Consider the following 22,667-nt stretch of genomic DNA (forward strand, 5'->3'; position numbering starts at 1 on the left):
AGATGCACTGGCCAATTGGAAGGGCCTCTGGGTATCATTACTTGATATGCTGCAACCTTAGCTAGGAGCTGGGGAAGGAGAAGATCCTAGCAAGGCTTATTGTTTTGTATTATTAATCTGGTTTTGCTAGTCATAATGAGCTGCACGGGGCTAGTTTGGGCATTAAAACTCTTCCCCAACCCACTATAGGAAGCTTGTTTGGCTTTTGATGTATCAGTTGCACCACTTTCAAACATATCTTCACAGCCATAAGAGCTAGAAACTTGGGAGTGGGGCATTGTTTTAAAGAAAGCTGAAATTCACAGGAAGCTGAATACCATATTTTGTGCTTTTGTCTGCACTCCAAAGGAACTGAAGCATACAAAAAGTCCCGGTGATCATGTATGCCTCTAGTTGTGTGCTGTTTCTGAATCTAATGCTGGTCTGGTTCTCTTGAACGGAAGGCAGACAAGCGCCCCCCCCCAAAAAAAGTGATGATTTTTGCAAACACAGATGGTGCCATCTCATACAGATGTCGGTTTTGGCTCCAAATGGCGAAGTTCTGTGCTGGGGATGGAGTTAGCGATTGTTCCATCTGCTGCACCAGTTCAGAGATTGCGCTAGAGAAGGACCTGGAGACTGAACTGGATCTGTTCCATTAACTCTTTTGAGGGTGATGTTCTTTTCCCACATCTCCTTCCTTTCATTTATGTTCTGAATATTGCAGCAAACTGCTTCAGCTAGGCAGAAGTGGGCAATTTGTTTTCCATGAAAGATGAGGATTCTGAGAATGTGAGAGAACTACTGTGTTGAGGGGGGGGAAATCTAAAGGTGGCTGTGAACCCACCATTGTCAGGCCACGGAGGAGGTGGTCATTATGTGTTTCTGAGGCTCTGGCTTTCTCTCCAGTCCCAGTCAGCCTCTGCTGGGGGTGGTGCATAATTCTGCTGTATCTCTGTGTTGAGCGTGATTACAACTTTCAGTCACTTTTCATGCAGAGATGCAACAGAATGACCTGTCTTTTGAGGAAGTTGACTGCTATGTATCTGCATGATCCATTGTTCTGAGTGTATCTTCTGGATGTGTGTCTGGATCTGTGACTTATGCAGAGACACAGTGGCAGAAACTTTTCTGAGGGCAAGAAAGTTATATGATTGGTTTGAAGGTAATGCTGAACCATGGCTTAGCATTACAGTAGGGCCCCGCTTATACGGCGGGTTAGGGACCAGGCCCCCACCGTAAAGCAGAACCCCTTGACTATAATGGGTCGCGTCGTGTGAAAATGCCGCAAAAGCGCAAAATCGGCTTTAAAACGGGGAATTTCCCCTAATTGAAAGCCGCCACATCAGCGGAACGCCAGAAAACGGAACGCCGTAAAGTGGGGCCCTACTTTCAATTTTAAACTGACCAGGCTTCCCCATTACATCTGAACTTGGGGACTCCTTCTTAATAGAAATGTATTTATTTATTTAGCAAAACGTAGATACTGTTTAATAATAATAAAAGCTCTCAGATGTCTAGTTCATACAAGCCAGGATTAAACCATGGTTTATGATTGTGTCTTGCCCACTAACTAGAATCTTAAAATACTGGGTGGGCAACCTGTGTACTCCTCAATAAGGACTTCAACTTGCATCAGGCCCAGCCAGTATGGCCAATGACTGGGAGTTGTAGTCAAACAACATCTGGAGGGCTAGAGGTTAGAAATATCTGGGCTAAATCAACCAGAGTTCTCCTGAGTTTGAACAAATCAGGGAACTCTGGTTAGTTTTGAAGTGCAGGCTTCCACTCCTCTCTTAACGGCCATGCCACAGGAGGGACTGCACAAACATAAGGCTAGCCACAGCTCATGTCCATAATGCTGAACTAGGAGTGGGGAAGCTGTGGCCCTCCTGACGTTGTTGGACTACAGCTCCCATCATCCCTGACCATTGACCATGCTGGCTGGGCCTGATCCAAGCTGAAGTCCAATTACATTTGGAGAGCCATAGGTTGCCCACTCCAGAGGTAAGCCATGGTTTAGCATTGCATCTGAATTGGCACTTATTCTTAACTCACATTCAAAGTAAACCCTTTCAGGTGTAAGAGCGAAGCTTTCCACTGATTTTAACTCCAAAATAAAGTGTGGCTCAGCTTCAGCTATCAGAAGTTTGGGAGTGACAGTGAACTAAGTTCCATACTGGCACATTTTTATATGTAGATACCATTTTGATTTTTGTTTCCTAGTATGGGGTGGATGCCAAGACACAGCTGTGGTTGTTTTCTTCACTGACTGATTTTAAATGTGAAAAGGCTTGAGTCATCCTGGTTCCCCACTGTACTGTCACTCTCCCCTCCAAAAAAAAGCACAGAAAGGAGATATTTTGCAATGCACCAGGCTAAGGCTGTGCTCAGTTTTCCTCGCTGGTGGCAAGGCTGGTGCAAATGCAGCAAGTGGCTGAATTTGGGAGAGCAGTTCAAGAGGCTATGAAGGCCCCACTCCCTTGTCTCAGAGGACATCGATGGGAGTGTCGTCTAGTCAGTAGAGACAAGAATGAGGGCAGGGAATGCCACCTGAATGATCCTGGCCCAATAGGGACATTGTTGTGCATGACACCAGACCTCCTCCTCCTCCATTATTAATTATTATCATTATGACTTACAAAGTGTATCCATAGTGTGTTGTCATTGTATGCCCGTAGCCAGAAATTCTGTGGCCTAAATGGGCAAAGAATCATTGCAAAATAGCCGGAATATAAATACAGGTGGCTTTAAATGTTTATAAAGTTATTTCCCTGTACTGTATTACTACTTGGGAAGCAGTTGGGTAGAATGTGGCCTGTCCACTTTCCCTTATATCTTTGTAACTCAAGGGGCTAAAGCAGGCTGGCCTCCAGCTGTTGTTGGACTCCAGCTCCCATCAGCCCCAGCCAGCATAGCCAGTGGTAAGGGAAGATGGCAGATGGAGTCCAACAACAGCTGGAGGGCTAGAGACTGGTATTCATTAATAAAAGCTGAACATTCAGGGAGGGACCCTAGAATATGCCACCCCCTTGCCCAGGAGCCCCTGCAATGGCCACCTGTGCTTTTGGGCCCTCCTCTAATTACCTCAAGCTGAAATGATGGTGTTATAGCAGTTAATGCCTGCAAGATGACCCCTTTGCCTTGTGGCACCAATTTGTGACCTTTCAGACAGAAATGAGAGAGAAAATCCTAGGAGTCGTGAGGCCCTACACATTTTTGTTTTATTGAGTGAAAATGGCTTACTGCCCCAGAGCGATAGAACATGTATGTTAAAATATAAATAAAACCTGCTTTGGAACAGGGAAAACACTGTCTCTGTTTCTAATTCCTGTGATCCCTTATTGTAGGGGTCACCAACCTATTGCCTATGGGCGCCATTGCACCCATGAAAGGTCTTCATTGGCACCCCCACCAGGTAGCCCAGGACCTGAGCTTTCATTTTTTTTAAAAAAATAAGTCTCTAGCCCTCCTAGAAGGAAAGTTATGGAGCAAAACGTGCAGGTACCCTTCTAAGTGATTTCTGTGAAATGAGCCAACCTGGCTGCTCCTGCCTGTTGGTGTTTTTAGCCAATGAATGAAGTCAGAACTGTGATTGATAAGTGAGTTGGTTGGACACCTGGCAACAGAAATCCCCAGGGTCCTCAAGAGCTGTTGTTTTGCCCTCTCTTTCAGTACGTGTTTCCTGTTTCTGCCTTTTTTCCTGGTCCTTGGAATCTCTATAGTTTACCCTTCCTTTTTCCATTGCAACCAAGATGCATCTTTCTTGCATTGGGTTTGCCTGAGATCAGGTCATGCCTAGAAATTATTTTCGGCAAATACTACTACAAAATAAGTGTGGGTGAAGGTTAAAGAATCCCCTTCTCCGCAAATGGCAAATTTGAAAACTTTGCAAAGAGGCTTAGGCATGTTTTCTGCTTTACAGGAGCTAAAGTCCAGGGACCCATTAAGAACTCACTGAGTAGTTAACTTACATACAATGGTTTGTATGTCTACTCAGAAAATAAATCTCTATGTTTAATAGGGCTTACTTCAGGTAAGTAGGTACGGGCTGGCAACCGAGACTTAGGATTGGCATTGGGAGTAAAAAAGGTTCTTGTACCTTTAACAGCTGTATGGCAGGCAAATTCAACAGGTAAAACTTTTCTAATATGGAAATACAAGTGTGGGAAAAGCTACACATTGACTGCTCTCTAATTTTGTGTTATGCCAAGCCCCCCATGGCAGCCATTTTGTGACTGGTGCCCCCACACTCTCAACATTTGAAATGTGCCCTCTGGTTGGCGTGCTTTCCCTCATTGCTTAGAAAAACAAAGGGTGAATTCAGCTTCCTTTCTGTATTTAGATATATCGTCTGCCATATCCAAAGGACTTGGTCTGGTTGCAGCATAAAACAGGCAGACATACTGATTTTTTGCAGACACACTGTTTTTATCTATGCTTGGGGGGGTGAGTTGGGGGAGATTAAGACCTCTTCACATGTTAGAACATTCCTCCACAGAACAAGGTGCTTGATCTTGGTCATTATAATTTTAGCTCTGTGTTAGTCGTGCAGTTGCGTTATCTGCCTGTCTTTTAACGTTTGATGTGTATTTTACTATTGTTATACACAATTTGGAGACTTAACGCAGGAGACGGTATAGAAATGTTTTGAATCAATAAATGAACAGAACCCACATATATGCCCCCAATATTTACATGCAAAGTATTTATGAAAGTCAGTGTGGTGTAGCGGTTAGAGCAGGGATGGGGAATCTGTGGCCTCCAGACGTTGTAGGACTGCAACTGCCATCCTCCCCGGCCATTGGTCCTGCTGGCTGGTGCTGATGAGTGTTGGAGTCCAGCAACACCCAGAAACCCACAGGGTGTCCATTCCTGGTTTAGAGTGTCGTACTCGGACTTGGGGGAAGGGGTGCAGACTGCAGGTTCAAATTTTCACTTAGCCTTAATGCTCATTTTGTGAACTTATGATGTTTTAAAGTGTTTTAATGTTTCTTTTTGCCACCCTGGGCTCCTGCTGGAAGGAAGGGTGGGTTATAAATAAAATAATAAATAAATAAAACTTAGGGCCATTCACTCTCTCTTAGCCTAATTTTTCCTCTGACCCCTTGAAAATGGCTCAGGGTCTTGTTGATTTTTCTGCCTGTTGAAGCAATTGTAACACGCTGTGCTAGAGCTGTATGATTTTTTAATTGTACTTATATTGCTGCTTTTGTTTCTTACATATTTTATTGTATTACCGTTTGAACTCCATAGAATTCAGCCTGCAAATGCTCTTCCCTGACATGGCGTGACTGTTGGTGGGCCACAGACCACAGTTCAGCAAGCTCTGGCCATGTGGGTTGAAGAGATGCCCAGATACTCTTCAGAGGAAAAGTGGCCTGTAAAAGTAATAAAGAGACTGATGGCACATGAAGCATTGGCTTTTTGCTCCGTGTTCTTGCCCTAAAGAAGCCATCAGTGTCTGAGATATTCTGTGTACGCAGACTCCCCACAGTCCACGTAGGTGTGGAAGTCACACAGACTCGACTCATTACTGGGTATCAACTCGATAAACCTGTGAAGTGGCCTTTGGCTTCTTTCTTTTTTTTTGTCTGCTTTTCCACCTCCAGGCGCCACATTCTCTTCTGGTGGGGCTGAGGCTTCCCCTTTGCGGCTGGCCCGCTTCCTGCTCCTAGCAACGCAATGGAGAGAAAAGTTGGGGGGGGCACGAAGAGGGTATTCTTCTTCCCAAGCCTGAAAATGCTGTCTCTGGGCAGGAGGCTTTTTGTGAGGGAGAACCTTGTCGGCTCCCTTCAGACAAAGGGGGGGGGAGGAGAGAAACCACCTCCATGTGGGGGGCCTTTGAGCCGGAGGTGGGGCTGAGGAGGGAGAGAGGCCAAGCAGGATGCTTCATCTCTCCTTCCTTCCTGTGGGACAACATTTTCTTTTCATCTGGCCGTTGCCATTGGCGTCTCTGTTACAGTTTCATTCTCGGGCGGGGGGGCTGTTTAGAAAGGGGTAGGCCTCAGGCACAGAGGTTAGCCATTGTTCACTGTGGAAGCTCCCCCCAAACATCTATTTTCTCTTCTTTCCCACCCACCCCCAAATAAAAGCAAGAGGATGAAGGAGAGGATCTGGTTTGAGCTGAGGTGAGCCTACATCCCTTTAAAACTGACTCTGTGGAAATGGCCCACTCCTTTTGTTTTCCCTCAGAGCTATCGGGCTGTTTGAGAAATGAAGGCCTCATTCTCCTCGACTGGCTGTGGCCCCAGTCCGCAATTCACAGTTTGCAGTGTCAGTTATTTTATTTATTTATTGCATTTTTCTCCAAGGAGCTCAAGGTGGCATACATGGTTCTTCCCCTTCTCATTTAATCCCCACAAACAACCCTGTGAGGTAGGTTAGGCTGAGAGGCAGTGACTGGCCTAGCGTCACCCAGTGAGCTTGATGGCCGAGCAGGGATTCAAACCCTCGTCTCCCAGGTCCCAGTCTGACACTCTGACCACACTGGCTCTTAGTTATGGCAAAATGGCCGTTTTTGTTTTCCCTTGCTATAGACTAGTAGCATGGAGCATAGGCGCATAGTTTTTAAAAAAAATTGTTTGGCTTGCTTGTTTGCATTTTTGTCACACCGTTGAGGAGCTCAGGGTGTTTTATCCTCCTTTTAAACTCACAACAACCTTGTTGAGGTGGGTTAGGTTGAGAGAGAGAGTGAACGGCTTGAAATCAACCAGTGAGCTTCATGGCTGAGTGGGGATTTGAACAAGAATCCTATTCCAACACTACAGCCACTACATCTTGTTGGCAATTTTGAGAACTGCAATTCCCCTCCCCTCCAATGGTGGGTTAGAACTTACAATGGCTAATAAGAAGTCATACTACAGTAGGTGTCCGCTTTACGGCACTTCGCTTTACAGTGATTCGCTAATACAGCGGTCTCAATTAGACGCAATTAGACTAAAGCCCCACCCATACAGTGCTTGTTCCGCTTTTATGGTGGTTTTCGGGCATCACGCACTATTCTATTCAATGAGTTCCGCTCTACAGCGGTTTTCGCTTTACATAACCCACTGTATGAGTGGCGCCCTACTGTATAGGAATTGTTACATTTGCCCTACTCATAATTGCAGACAGATGCAGCGCAGTGGAGTCTGTCCATTTATTTACTGTACCTTCCTTGCCCTGCCCTGAAGTCTTGTCATATGTTACTCTTGGCACTTGTTACAATCTAAGCAAGCGTCTTTTTACCCTTACAATGATCCTGTGAGGTAGGTTGAGCTATGATCCGATTGAAAATGAAAATGGACTTCCTTCAAGTCGATCCCGACTTATGGCAATCCTACGAATAGGGTTTTCATGGTAAGCGATATTCAGAGGTGGTTTACCATTGCCTTCCTCTGAGGCTGAGAGGCAGTGACTGATTTGAACCTTGGTCTCCCCGGGCGTAGTCCAACACTCTAACCACTACGCCAGACTGGCTCTCAAGACCTGATTAACCATGTGAAAATCACTGCCATATAGGATTAGGACACATCCCACATGGAAATAATCATACATGACAAACTTACTGGAAGGGTTTTCCTCCCCTGTTAAATGTACGTCCAGAGAGAAGCTGTTGTTTGACTGTTGCTGTCTGGCATGTGTACATGCAGCGAAAAGTGTGTGCGTGAAATCAGAAGGCATGATCTGCATTTAGTTAAGCAGACCATTCAGATCTTTGAATTGCTAAAAAGCTATTCAGTTAACTTCACTGCAAAATAGAAATTTGAACAGAAGACGCTATCTTGCACACTGCACTATGGGACTCAGAATCCCCCACCCCTCCGCAAAGATTGTGTCTCGGGGAAAATAAAATCCTGTTTGTGGTAATTACTGCCACAGTCCATAAGATGTTGTTCTGGAACATTCTCCTACTACAACAGTTTTGTACTCATCTGATACTGTCTTGATCTGTCTTTGTGAAACATCGCCATCCCAGACCTGCTTTCAGGTTCTTTTGTGGGAAGTTTCTTAAATTTATTGTTGTTTAGCTTGAAAAGTTACAATTTAAAGGGCGGTTAAAGATTAACACCAGTTTGCCATTTCAGTGCTAGTCCAGCCCCTGTTCTGTGCGCGGGGGTCAGTGGAAATAATTTCTCCAGGAATTTTTGTTTGTAAAGTTCAAAAATGTCCTGGATAATAAATGCAAAATTTCTTGACAGTCCTGTGGGACTGTTTGCGTCTTTTAACCATTCAGTGAGGTGAGATCACTGGCTTTTGGAATGCATGCAGATGCCAAGTATAAGTGCATGAAAACCTCATGAAGAATCCAAGACTTTGAAGCGCAAGAGTGGGAGGCCATAACTGAGGGCCCCCGCCCCTGGGCAGTTAATAAATGAATCTGCTGCTTCTCCTCCTCGTAAATACCCCACGTGCCTTATATTAATGTCAGAGAGCACCAACAAACTTCTGTTCAATTATTGTTAAACAAACACCCAAATACCTCCCTCAGTAGTTTGCTGATTTTACAATGCTGGGTTTCAGACTTAGATCTTTTCAGTCACCTCATCTTCTCTCCTGGAAGGAAGGAAGAAGGGAGTTACACTTTCCTCATTGGCCTGAACAACAGCAACAAGGGGGAAAAATCCCACTGAGAAGGGAGAGCCATCTGCTAGGAATTGGGAGTGGTTTTATAGTCTGATCTCAGAAGTAGGGGTGGCCTTGTAATGCCAGAGGCTCGGCTTGAATCTACAGCGAGACACAAGGAGCTGATCTGAGGGTAATGACTGTGTCTGTCTGTCCGTCCAACGGTTTACTTGCTTGTGTGCTTGCTTTTTCTAGGAGTTTGAATCAACATGTGTGGTTTGCACTCCTCTCTAGTAGCATGTGTGGTTTTGCTTGTGCTTCCTGATGCCCCCATGTGGGATATGCTACCTTCCACTGTGTGTACGTAGCTTGCAATTTTATTGTGGGTTTGTGTTGATCATTCACGCGATTCATCCTGCAGTGTTGGTTTTGTTCCATAATGTTCTGTGTAGCTTGTCCTTTTTTTCTGGCTGCCTTACAGATCTGTGTCCATAGCCTCCCGTGTTTTTCTGCACACATCACTACATTTTACTGGTGAATTTGGACTAAATTCTTGGCAGCTGAGATTGATTTAGGCCATAGCGGACCTGCAACATCTCTTCTGAAAACAGTTGTGATGGTACTGCAGAATCCCGTACTTGTCCAGTTCAAAAGAGGGACCCATTTCACCATTTTAAACATCATACACAATTTTGAGGGTGTGACACAGAAGTCCAGTTTTTCTCCTATACGTTGCTAATATGTGTGGGCCAAGGAGGTTTTGCCTTGCCTTTCCCTCTGCTACATTTCTCTGTTTCTTCTGGTGATTCTGTGCCTTAGTGAACCTATTTTCGACATCGTTGTGAGTGGTTTTTTTGGTGTGCATTTGTGCAAATCTATGGCATACATTCATGCCATGATGAAGCTTCAGTATGGTGGAAGAAAATGTGTGTAGCATCCCTCAGGGAGATTTTAAAAAAAAGTATAAAGGCAATCTTTAGAAGAGCATCAGACAACAAAACTTTTGCTCACATATGTGCCGGGACAATACAGGAAGAAAATAACACACACAAAGTGTAGAAATAGCCTTTTTGGTGCTATAACTTGGTGTATGCAAAGTTACAAGGCATTTGCACCTAATTTGGGAGCAGTGAAAAGAGTTGACACAAATGCCACTTCAAACCTCTAAACGGAGTTCGGCCTCAGCTAAGGGACAGCACTGAAAATTCCCTGGAATCATTTCTGTATGTTTGTGTGTGTGTTTACTGTTTCAGCATCTTCCACATTTTTCCTGACCTTCACAAAAAGAGAAACAAAAGAAACTGCCACTGGACACACTTCTGCTCCACGGCAGTCACAAATTGAACTTTGTAGGGAGAAAGGGAGAAGCTGAGACAACACGTAATTAAAGGGCTGTTGAGTTTTATTTATTTATTTATTTATTTATTTATTTGATTTTTATCCCGCCCTTCCTCCCAGCAGGAGGAGTTTTAAAGAAATGAACATGGGGTGGACAATGGATTTAAAATGCCGAGGGGCTGCAAAACATTGTTTAAAACTCAAAGCATTGTTTTGTTATTTGTGGCAGGGGGTTGTAATTCAAGGAGCAGAACATTCCGTCTTTCTTCCTATTCCCTCCTCCCTCCTCCCCCATCATCCTAAGCACATTGGACTTTGCATTCTTTTAAACATGTTCCTCTCAGTCTGTTGCAGGCAACAAGAGAACTGCACCTAGAGGTGGATTGAAAAGGGGAAGTTTCTCTTTTCCAAAATGGACACTCAAGCAATTTCTTGCTGTAAAGAAAAAAAACCCTTTGAAAAGTTGAGCCTTCTTCTCCCAGAGCAAAGGCGAGTCCGTTTTGTGATGAGAAACCTGCTTTCCGGCTAGAGTGGGATGTAAGATTAGCCGTGGCAATAGAAACTGTGCTGAGTGGACCATGTGACTGCAGCGTTATGTTGGGAGGAAGCTGTAGAGGTCAACGCAAAGGCATTTCGCCAGAGACTGCATGGCGGAAGAGAGCTTTTTCAGATCCCTAACCCTTTCATCAACTGCTGGTGTCGAACAGAGAAGCATCCTCCATCAGATTAATAGCGGAAATTTCAGGACAGAGTAGTTTTTTTGCACTGTATTGCAAAGACTTGGTTGAGAGAGAGAAAAAATACATAGATGCTTCTAAAGGCCCTTTAAAGATCTCTCTGTCTGTCTCTCTCTCTCTGTGTGTCTGTGAAATTTACCATTCTTGGGATTGGATGTTCAGCTTTGGGGTGGGGAATGTTAAAGAAATTGCCTTGTTGTAGAACAAAGATGTCTATATCTCCATCTACGATTTTCCTCTGTTTCAAATGCTTTGGGATTTCTTTCAGAATTAGATGGTTGAGTGGCAGTCCACTCAGACAGGCCAATGAACTGGAGGGCCCATGGCTTAATGGTAAAGTGCACACTTTGCATATAAAAGGACTGTTTGTGGCAATTCTTGTTAAAGACTCTCTAGTGACGAAGGGGACCAAGATCTCCACATGCCTGAGTTTGGAGAGCTGATTTTGAGTGCTCGTAGTGCATTGCATTCTTAATCCTCATAACAGCCTTGTAAGGTAGGCTTATATTAATACTTCCATAGTGCAGGTAAGAGGTGGGACTTAGTAGCTTGCCTAAGGCCACTTGCAGTACAATCCTGTTCATGTCTATTCGTCTGTTCAGAATTAAGTTCCATGCACTGAGTTCAGAGTATACAAAATTGCAGCTTTAGTGGGTTCATGCAAGATTTGAACTAGGAACTTTCTGGCTGACATACTTGGCCACTGCTAGAGCAGGAGAAAGGTTTCATGTCTATAAAATAAAACATAGTGCACGTAAAAGATAGTTAGCACCTGCTGAGGATATTTGACTGTCAGCTACAGTTCTTAAGTTAGCAAAATGTACATGGATTGTTTGTTCATTTGTCATTTTCAATATTGTCCTTATGATGTCTGAAAATAATACTCTTTACAAAGTATTTGAATTTACGATGATTTTTCACTTTTAAATCATTTAAAATCAATTGATTCATGCCGATAGCCTCTGTCAAATTGAGCCATCCCTTGGGACTGATTTTATTAAAAGGTAGTTTACACAGATATTCTTTCTCTTGCAGGCATGTTTTCAAAGAAATAATATTGGTTTTCATTTCAGGTGGGCATGTAAAATAATAAAGTAGGTATAGAAAAGGATGGATTGTTCAGAAAGTGCAGAGAAGTAAAGGACTCATATTTTGAAAAGTGGTACATGGAGGTCACAATCCAGCCGAGTTACACCTGCTGGTTTCACTCGAACTTCAACATGTCTAGATCTGTGCTGGATGTCGCCTGAGAGTCTTAACAGCTTCTTTGAGATTCTGTAGTATTCCTTCCCCAGCTTTTTTTTAAAGGAGAGATTTAAGCATCTAAAATATCTCTTGGGTGAAGGAGAAAAATAAGTCTCCAGCTTGACTTCAAAGTGCAGTTGAGATTCTGGAGTGGGGAAACAGCTGAGGCTTGTAATTGTACAAGGACAGCGTTTTAATTGCAAGGCAGAAAGGCCGGGGAAGGAACTGGCAATCCCACCCCATATATACGGTCTGCCTAGTAAACGTCGCAAGACGTCACCCTAAGAGTCGGAAACGACTTGCACTATAAGTGCGGGGACACCTTTACTTTTAGAGGCGCAAGGAGGGTTGGTGTGTTCTCTCCCCCCTTTCCCAAAGGCTGCAAATTTACAGTCTTCATGACAGCATTGCGTATCACTCTGTCAACTCCCGGCACTGGATGGGGTTGCTAGGCAGCAGGTTCTTCTGTATCCCAAGACTTTCTGATTTGCCAGCTTTCCTGGGGCACATGGTAAGGCTCTTCCTAGCCTATCGTCTAGAGGGACTTTTGCATGCTGCCTGCATACTATCAAGATCTGGTACCTGAAATGTGATGAAGGCGGGGGGGGGGAGAGAGAGAGAGAGAGAGAGAGAGAGAGAGAGAGAGAGAGAGAGAAGCACTGCTCCTTGGAGTCTTTTGAGGGAATGAGAGGGGCTGGAGAAAGACTTCACTTTCCAGTATTGCATCCTCAATCTGGTATGGAAGATTGAGGGGGAAAAGCTATATAAAAAGAGAGAGGCTGAGATATAAACACTGAATCAGCAACTGGAACAAGGAAAAGAGGTTAGTGGGTTAAGTGGCGTGCATTTCCTGCCTTTGCGAAGGTGCCTGTGGTGAGCCTAAGAATGCAGGCAGTAATTCAGCCATTAGGTATGGATGGAGGATGGAGGATCAAGTGGAGCCGTGCGGGGGGGGGCAGGAGCTCTGTGCCTCTGCAGCCGCCCTGCTGTAAAACTGCTCTCAAACTCTTACAAAGGCGGCATGGGAAAGAGTGGTTTTAGTACTTTGCACATTTCATTTGTAGATTCTTTCTGACATTCTAGCAAGACCAGAACCTGAAAAGAAAACAAACACAAGACTATGTGTGCAGCTTATTTCTGTAGCAGTGTTCTGTTTTTGCTATCCCTGATTGTGATTAAGCATCCACTTTGGTTTAGATTTGAGCAGAACTGTTTCAAACTTTATTGTTAGACGCCGTTTGTAAAGAACTGGAAGAGAAGCTTCTGCCTCTTGGCCATCCAAAGCTAACCTTCACTAGAATTGCATTGAACACAGAGCCAAGGGCAGTGTACGTAGATAAGCAGTTTAACTCTGTACTTTCTCCGCTTTGGTAGATTGCATGTTTTTTTCCTTCATACATTCTAATACAAAACTCCAAATTGCCTAGGCATTTTTTCCTACAACAGAACCCAGTTATTGTTTTTAAACCCATTCAGAGGATTAACGGAATGTGGTGTCATGAGGGGTTTTTTTTTACATTATATGCAGTTATTAATAAACAAGCATTGATTTCTCAGATTTATGGGAAATTGCTTTTGATTCCTGTGGATGGTTGATTGCATTTTAAAATAATATTTATGTGCCTTACAGGTACTGTCTGATGAGTGTGAAAGGATGCTTCACAGATTTTCACATTGATTTCGGGGGCACTTCAGTTTGGTATCATGTATTCCGTGGAGGGAAGGTAAGTGGATGCGACATCTTTGGAGAGAGGAAGAGGGGAGGGGAAAAGGTACTTATTTGCTGCTTAATGGTCTCTGTTTTCCCATCCCTTATCAGATCCTTGTAATTGCTTTCACTCAAAATCTTCAGTAGATTTTACTCAGTAGAAAATGTTAAAATTGGAAGAGGATCTTGCTCCAGTGTGTGAAGCCAAAATTAACCCTGCAACATGATTGCTTGATTTATTAATTAAATTTGTTCCCTGCTTTTTGATCCTCTCCTTGGGGATCTTCAAAAAGCAGCTCATGACATAAAATAAACAAACATTAACATTAAAAAATCATTATCAGAACAAAACACCACAAATGGAGAATCAGATCAGCAATGGAATAACAAATGGTCTGTTAATTCTCAAATGCTGGTGAAAGAGGAGGATGTTGGCTCCAAAAATTGAATACACACACACTTACACTATTTCTTTCAGATTTATTAAGATTTAACTAAATATTTATATATGCTGGTTGCTCCCTTTCATAGTAAATCATAGCAGATCCTTTTCTTGATGTGAAATCATAAGATGCTGCAGAGTCTGGGTGTTGCTTTATTTGTGTGCCCCATTCCTTACTGCTATTGGGGATGCAATGACTTCCTTATTGGAGCGCATGGAAGTGTGCTCTGGCCCTCCAAGCAGCTGTGTCAGGGTTCAGAGAAGTTGGCTGTCACTCCTGTTGAGCAGAAGTGTGATTCACTTGAAAATTGATTTGGTGATAGGAATTGTGCAAGCTTGGTTTAGACTGACTTAGCCATAAGAGTCAGGCCCCACTGAACATTCATTGTTTTTTGCATTCCGCCATTAATTGGGCAACTGTGGATCAGGCTCTCAAGCCCTTAAGTTTTGCTGGAACTCCCTGGGAAACCTTCAGCCTCAATTCGTCCCCTTTGATGACGGAGGTACCTACCTGTGCCACAGAATGGGGTGGGAAAAGGTTCCAATATGCTGGATGAAATAGGACTACATAGTGGCAAGAGCAGGCATGGAGGGCTTGGATGGTGTGAGGCTGGTAGAGCAGGTAGGGACAAGATCTCAGAGCCAAGTGCTTCAGGATGCTGCCCAAAGCAGGTAGTGAATTCCAGCTAAGGCTAAATACTGGCATGAGACCCATTTATTTTTTTAATTTGAAAAAAAAATACTGCTTTTCAGGTTGGTTACCCCACAAAGTGGTTTACAATCAGGTAAATACACCGGGGAGAAAAATCAATGATAACAACAATCAAACTATGAAACCTTATTGCATTCAACAATTAAACCAAAGCCAGCATTGGACAAATGGCACAGTTATTTTCACCCAACATCTGGCATCACATTTCAACTCCAAAGGCCATTTTAAAAAATATATACATCTCTAAAGCTCATTTGAATGGTTCTGTTCTGGTCACGTGAAGGAGCCCACAAGGCAAGGCAGGTCAGTTGTCGCAACGCCAAGAAAGCTCTTACTGAGCAGCTTGCTCTGGGAAGGCTTGGAAGTGAACGGAGCCCTTTCTAGCCTCTGCCTCGGACCACCTCTCCAAGACTCCACCCCATTTTGGAGGACTAGAGATTCTTAAAGGGCCGTCCCTCTGGCCTGAGAATGGGCATCTGCTCTGTCCTCCATGCCCTCCTGCCTGGTTGCCTGGTGAGGTACTGTGGGAGACCCTCAGTTCCTCGGGCTCTGGGGAAGGCACCCATGAGAGTCATGGCTCCTGCTATATGGGCCCTGCTGCTGGGGCATCTGGTTCAGTGGGCTCCTGCCTGCAATCCTCAGGTTCAATGGTCCCCTAATCAACAGGTTCCGAGCCAGGAACCACAGCCAAGAACGACCATAAGGGAAAGTTGAAAAAAACTTTGTGGAGAGTGTTCAAGAAGTCCTTCTGATCAAGGCATGGAGGAAGTCCAATTTTCTGGTTTTCTTGGGTCAGGTTTTGAACAGGAAACATTCAAGTGTACAGGACATTCATGCTGTGTCCCATTGGACAATGAAGAAATGTTGATTGGGGTATTAGAAGAGTTCCTCCCCATGCACATCTCTTGTCCTTTTTTGTTTCTAGATCTTCTGGTTGATTCCTCCAACTTCGCAGAACCTAGAACTCTATGAGGAATGGGTTCTGTCAGGGAAGCAAAGTGATATCTTTCTGGGGGACAGAGTAGAGCTATGCCAAAGAATTGAACTGAAACAAGGGCACACCTTCTTCATTCCTTCAGGTAACTCTGCTGTTTTTCAAAACCATGTCAACCTTCTTGCATATTTTTGGGACTTGGCCAAGCCCATGGGGTCGCCATCCCCTGATGACCTGAACTGTGATTGGTTCTACATGTGCAACAGAATGAGGAGGAAGAATGGACTCTATCACTTCCAAGATTACAGGCAGAAAAGAACTGCTTTCTGCAAGAAGAAAAGTAGCAAATCTAGGAGCTTCTTGCCCAGCCCCTTACCTGCAGTGCTGGTTTTCTGTTTGCAGGGAGTTCTTAGAAGCAGTAAAGCATTAAAAAAATCCCTCCCTTGCAGTCTCAATAGTTGGTCCATTTTTACCCCCTCATTGTGCTGCATGTGTCAGCCAGGTCGATGTGTATCCAGGGTTCCTGACGCCTCTGGTTTCTAAATTTGCGGAGGGAGGCTCCTGAGCTACAGCAAGCAAAAAAGTATTATTCTGTTCACCTGGCCTGGCTAACCCCAAGGTTTCATAATGCTGGCTAAGCGCAGGGGCTGACGTTGTACAATCCTATTCTGTTCTGTGCTTGAAGCCAGAGGGTCCTGGGTCCTGAAGGCACCTAGTCTCATATTGGTCACTAGGCCAGGTCCCAGCCTCCAGCTTTGTTTAAGCCTCAGAGACCCTGACAGCAGTGTTGTAGACCTCTGAATTTTAATAATGAAACCATCTGAAACAAAACAGCATGATTTGGGGGAATTTAACAAGTGTGATAACTGAAATTACTTTATGGCAGCATAGTAAACTACTATTGCTCCCATTTGTAGTTTTAGGGTTTTATCCATGTTTTATTGGATTGAATTTTAATGTTTTATAAACATGTCCTTTTGTGTGTCTCTTCATATTGTTATGACCATTGGCTAAAAACAATAACAATAAAGAATTGAACTTATGGCAGCATTTGTCAGTACTTTGCCTTCTGGTTGGGCTGGGGGCTTTGCCTCCCAAACAACAGCCATGTATACATCGACTGAGCATGTGGAGATCCTGCTGAGCAGCTGTAGGGATAGAAGTGTTGTACACAGCTGCTTGAAAGGATCCATAGGCTGGCTTTATGTTTATCAGGCAATGCCCCAACTTTGCTCTCTTCTCTTGAGGCTTTTCTCCCCCCATTCGACTTTCAGGTTTTTACTTGTTCACCCTAAGATGCTTTTCCTCAGGAGGCGTATTTTCTGTATGTCTTTTGTTTTCTCCCTACCTTTCTAGGGTGGATACATGCTGTCTATACTCCAGTAGATTCCCTGGTGTTTGGGGGAAACATTCTTCATAGTTTTAACGTCCCCATGCAGCTTCACATCTACGAGATCGAGGATAGAACGAGGGTAAGGATGCTCAAATCTCTTCTGCCTTGGTTCCCCTGTGAAATAACTGTTTGTCTGAAAGGCAAGATGCAGAAAGTACCAGGATGCCTGTAACAAGGCAGGTAACTTGCCGTAGGTCTGTTGGGTGGGGAGAGGACTCCAAAACCTTTTGGGCAGGGTAGCAAAGAGGCACAGAGTTGAGGCCCGGAGCAGAACAGCCAGTTGCATTGGTGCAGGCAAAAAGGCTGGAGATCTGGACCTGGTTTGGCTCAACCTAGTATTTCCTTACTGATGGTAAATACCATCTTTTGAAACCTGGGTTTCTGCCATCCTCTGGCAAAACTGGGATTCTGGCAAAACTCCAGGAGCCAAGCAGCTAGATGAGCACCTCTGAACCTTCACTGACCCTGACCTGTTGATAGCAACGTTCTGGGGCACTAAGGAGTGACTTTGTAGGAATTACTGAGGTGAGCCATCAGTGACACCCTGGCTTCTGCAGAGAGGAGACCTGGTTCTTGGTCGCCCCTCCTTCCCCATTTGAAATATAGGTGGTTCTTTGGCAACAGTGCCTCCACTGCCCCCTGCAGGTTGGAGGACAAGTGGCTGCCCTTCTTCCTCCTAAGGTAGACTCATAACCTCCCCTAGGTGACACATCCCTCCCTTGAGCTCTTTGGTCTGTGCTATCCCAGGGGCAGAAACCCACCATCATTCTTTGTCCTGCAGTGTACTCTGCCTAGCTGAGTCCTATGATTCCTCTCTCTGGCTTGGAGTCCTAACAGCTTACTGTACATTCCCAGAACTTGTTCCTGTCACTTACGGCTTATTCTCATCAGGCTTTCTTCATCCCTCCTTTGAGAGTCAGTTTCTCCATTCTAGCTGCCATCCAGAGTGGGAATGGCACAAGGACATCAATATTTTGGGGAGGGGTGGATTGATGTTCCAGATGCTGGCTGCCACCTATGGACCTCCATCAATCCTGCTTCCTTCTTATACCTCTAATAGTTGTGTAGAAGAGGGAATTTCAGCAGGGGACAAGCCACACCTGCTGAAATTCTTTCTTTTTACAAATGGTTAAAAATGTAGGAACCTTGTCCCCCTGTGCACCTGTCCACGCTATCCCCCCTTGCAGTTCCTGGGTTCAGACTGGGCCTAGCACAAAGCCAATAACCATCTGGTTGGTGCTAGGGTCTGGGATTACTGGATCAGTGCCAGACTCCACCCCTTGCTTTTGATTGGTTCCCCACACTTGGCTGGGTGGAATATTGGTTTATCATGGAATTTTGCCAATTGTTCCTGATTGGCCCCCTAACACTTTATTTTGTTAATGTTGGTGAATCACAAAGCTCTGCCAATTGTTAACTGACTGGTTCCTCCATAGGAGTTCTGGGAATTTCCTCCCAAGTGTACTTTTGGGACCACAGTCTCATGTAAGGGCTTACTCTCCACTGAGTGTGGTGCCCTCAGCTTTCCCCAGTGGCAGATGTCACATGGATCTTAACATTGTCCTGCTCCACCTTTTTAGGAGGTGTTTGGGAGAAGGATCTGCCTATTGGAACACAGGAGAAGACATTTCTGACTCATTTGTCAAGATGCTACCTCATACTGATAGCTGTTAATTTCTACATATACAATTCAAAGATGTTGGTTGTGTTGCACAGCCTAGCCAGGGCAAGGGCCTGGGGCTGACAGTGTCCAGATCACATGCAGGTGTACACTGAATGCAGCCTTCCAAAAAATTTTATGTGGTTCACAGACTGCTGGTAGAACCATAGAATTTCATATTCTGTTTTTTTTTTTTTTAAAAAGGTAGGCATATTTCCTTTACAGTTGCCAAGAAAATCTTGAAACATGACAGGAGGGAATCAGTGATTATCCAAAGGATGAGAGAATCTAATGTGAATCTGAAAGTCTCACCTCTGCCATGGATTCATTTTATGGCCTTGGTCAAGTCATTCTCTTCTTCAGTTTCCGATATGTACAACGTGAAAAATTGACTTGTGTTATGTAACAGGGGTGTTATGTGGGTGAACACAGAGCGAATGGAGCAATGCTTACTGATGCACCCTACCTGCCCAGTGTGATGGTCCAAATTGTGGGGTGTGAATGTGTCCTGTGGCGGAAGTCTAGGCTGGAATGGGCTGTCTTTAGTTGTGCATGATCCACCCTTTTTTGTTGTTGTTGTTAAACTAGAAATCCTGTTGTCCATTGATGTGTGTCTAAATTTACAAAGCAAGAATGTGTTCTGCAGATCTCCTGGCAGTTACAGTGCAGCTAATCTGCACCAAGTGATCCTTGCTGAATCAGGCCAGTGTCTACCTAGGGCTCCTTTGCTCAGCATTCATTCTTGCTTGCTTGCAATTAGCTTACACGGTGGCTAGACCATAACCAGTCTTCTTTGAGTATTTGTTCTGGTTTGTTTGTGGGGTGGTTATATGCCAATGAGAATTCATCTTGATTTGCTAGTGGGATGTTTACATGTCTTCCCATTAATCATTTGTTTGTCACACACTTTTCAATACGTTTCCCCATCACTTTCCAAACCCCCCAAAGGTTTGTATTTTTTAAAATGAGTTTGTTGTGCTGAGGCAACAGACCTCTTTAATTCAGTTTGAATACACAGACCTAAAGTTCCGGTCTGCTCTTGAATCCCTTCCGCAAAATACTGATGGTCTGGAGAGGGCCCTCTTAGTCCTGTGCTCTGTGCAATAATTTCAACAATCAGTAGGCATTAGATGGTCTACCTCTGTGGACTGCAGCCTGGCTTCTGCCCATGCCTGGCCTAGGCAGTGTATTCTTGAACGGATCCACAGTTGCTTTATGTAAATGTTAGGGATTCCTCCTTGGGCTACTGAATCACCATTTTTCTCCACTGATCTTTGGCATGGGGCTGGGGAGGCAGGGATATGACTCTGCTTGACATTAAATGCACTCTTTTGGTACTCTTGTGGCTTGTCACATTCCGCCCCCTCCCTCACAGTGCTGAAGACCCCGGCTCTTTCTTACTTAGCTCATCAGAATAACAAGTTGACTGCTGATTAGAATGGTATCGAATCTGCATTTGCATATTACAGTAGTAAAATCCCTGTGAGCTGACCCATTGGCTAGCTTTTCTGTAAACTTGCACTTCTAAAAACAGTATTGTATGTGACCTGGTCGGAGTTGGGGATGCTAAAAACTGAAAAGAGGGGGAAGTGCTCATTTTATTTTATTTTTGTCAGAAAGAGATCACTTCCCAGCACAAGAAGAAAATTGGTAGCAGCAAGTCAAAAACTGTTACAAAGAGGGAACGGTTCTGGATGTGAAAACAGATTAAGCTAGTTATAAATAGGGTTGTGTGTGAGGAACTGCAGAAAAAGTATGGAGTACGGGATCAGTTTCCTGGGAATCTTTTTATTGTTTAACTTTAATTTTTAATATATAAAAAAACAGCAATCAGGTTTGTAGCCCCCACGGTTGGAAATGTGTTCTTTAAATTGTGTGGGCAATGCCTCAGAAACCAGACAGGTGACTAGATCAGACTTCAGTTATCTATCACTCTTGCCCCCAGTTATGACTAGCAAACCCAGAATAAATTATACTGATAAAAGAAATCACACAAGTATACCCAATTTTGCCTGTGGTGCAGGTTTTTTTGTTAAAAGAATGTTTTAGCACAGAGTGCCAGAAGCTTATCTACTTGGAAGAAAGCCCCACTGAAATTGTTGGGGCTCATTTGCAAGCAACTGTGATTAGCACTGTTGACTTTTCCTATTCAGATCATATCCTGTAACTTTTTCTTCATTCAGAATATTGTAACAGGAGTTGCTGGCTCTTCTGTTGGACTTCCATGATGGATTTCATTTAGAGTAACACCATGCAGATGGTTTTCTTGCAAGCACTGCTCTTTCTGGGATGGATGGAAGTATACCTGTGTGCTTGCATGTGTGTGGCTGGCCACAGAAGGAGATTTCATGATGTAATTCAGAAAGCAGTACTTGCCAGCTCAACAGAGTTGTTTTTTAAGTGGCAGGGCTGTGCTTAACCCTGCTGTATACTTTGATGGTTGGTGTTCAGACTCCACTCTCCCCTCCGTTGTTTTTTAAGGGTGGGAGCGGGCAGGAATATTGATTTGTTGCCTGGTCATATGTGATGATGTTACTCTAGGACAATACCTTGGAGGTGGAACAGGAAGGAGTTTGGAAGAGAATTAGACTGAGAACTGGGGCAGACTGTATCAGTGAAGAACGTGATCTTAATTCTTCTCTGCTACGAGCTTGCTTGGTTCCTTGGGCTAGCTGCTGCCTCTGGCCTTAGCCTTCCCACCTGGAATATGGGGATAATATTAATTTATCTTGTAGGGATATTTATTTATTATAAGTATTTTTGTTTTCAAGGTAGTTAACAACAGCAACAAAACAATTAATAAAAATGTAAATATGCTAAAACACATAACATAAGAAACTAAAAGCAACAAAATTGTAAAAGCGGCATAAAACAGAAGGATTCAGATTGTGTCTAAAAAGCTCAGGAAAATAAAAAGGTCTTTGCCTGATGCCAAAAGGGCTATGAGGTCGGCATTCCTTTCTGCAGAGAGAGATTCACTCTCTGTAGGACGTAGCTGTGGACTTCCATGTTCGGGGCAGCGTCTCGAGGACCGGCAAGAGGGTTATCGCCTTCATGCCCTTCCCATGAGCTTCCAGAAGTATCTGGAAACAGGAGGCTGGACTAAGAAGATCTTCACTGTGTTCCAGCGAGTCCCTGGCCAACCAAGCCTCTGATGGACTCGGATTATGATTACAGAGGGCAAGCAGGCTTAAGTCCTTCAAAATATCCTGGTCCAAAGCGATTTAGGACAACCTTTTTTCTGTTGAGGGTAAATTGTGGGGGGCTGCATGGTAGCGGTGGGTTAGGTTACAGCCAAAAGTGGATGGGTCATTTTTTTCTCTGTCTGCCACCCCCTTTTCTCTCTTTCTGAAACTCTTTTCACTCTCTTCCTCTTGTCCAACACACAGCTGAGGTCTGGACAGATTACTCTTGCGAGAGGTCTGAACTGATCTTCGCAGTGGGATTTTGAAATTAGGCCAAGGCTGCCTCCATCTGATTTAGGGGTTTATAGGTAAAAATCAGCCCTTCACATTGTGTTCAGTAACAAACCAGTATCTGGTGCAGATCAAACGAGGCTGGCATTGCGAGCTCCAAAAAGTGGGCTGCTGACAATACTGTGCTTCCCATGGAATTGACAGGAGCCCCAGCTGAAGTTTCCAAACATTATTGAGGGTATGTTGCAGTAATTTACTCTGGGGTTGACCAAAGCATGTGCAGTAGTGGCCAGATCCTGCTGGTCTCACTTAAACACAGATATGTCAGTCTGTGGCTTTAAAAAAAAGAGATTGCCATTTCTATGAAGTTTCCCTGCATGGTAAACTAGAGGCAATTCTTAGTCTCAACAGATGGCAGTGGCTATTTTCAACCGTACACGTTTTTTTAAAAGGGTTAAGGAAGCATTCCTGTCGGCATTGAGCAATCACTAGAGATCAGAGCCAGGAAAGACAGTAATTGTGCAGGCAAAGACCCAACCTGAACAGGAAGCCTTGA

The 22,667-nt window shown here is 44.2% G+C and overlaps 1 protein-coding gene across 8 annotated transcripts in view; it reads left to right on the top strand.

Annotated features, from left to right (window-relative positions):
* Nucleotides 1-22,667, top strand: part of KDM2B (lysine demethylase 2B) — a 119,091-nt gene that overhangs the window by 37,711 nt on the left and 58,713 nt on the right. For 5 of the 8 annotated variants that reach the window (XM_061603183.1, XM_061603184.1, XM_061603185.1 and 2 more), the window contains 3 exons: nt 13,477-13,570; nt 15,634-15,787; nt 16,999-17,114. In XM_061603183.1, the coding sequence (XP_061459167.1) occupies nt 13,477-13,570; nt 15,634-15,787; nt 16,999-17,114 (364 nt within the window). Of the gene's footprint in view, nt 1-8,701; nt 8,720-10,251; nt 10,354-13,082; nt 13,175-13,476; nt 13,571-15,633; nt 15,788-16,998; nt 17,115-22,667 lie in introns of those variants that run through there. The other 3 variants (XM_061603190.1, XM_061603189.1, XM_061603191.1) reach the window with 3 other exon arrangements.

The sequence above is a fragment of the Rhineura floridana genome, chromosome 19, assembly GCF_030035675.1.
Source record: "Rhineura floridana isolate rRhiFlo1 chromosome 19, rRhiFlo1.hap2, whole genome shotgun sequence".
NCBI classification, from domain to species: domain Eukaryota; kingdom Metazoa; phylum Chordata; class Lepidosauria; order Squamata; family Rhineuridae; genus Rhineura; species Rhineura floridana.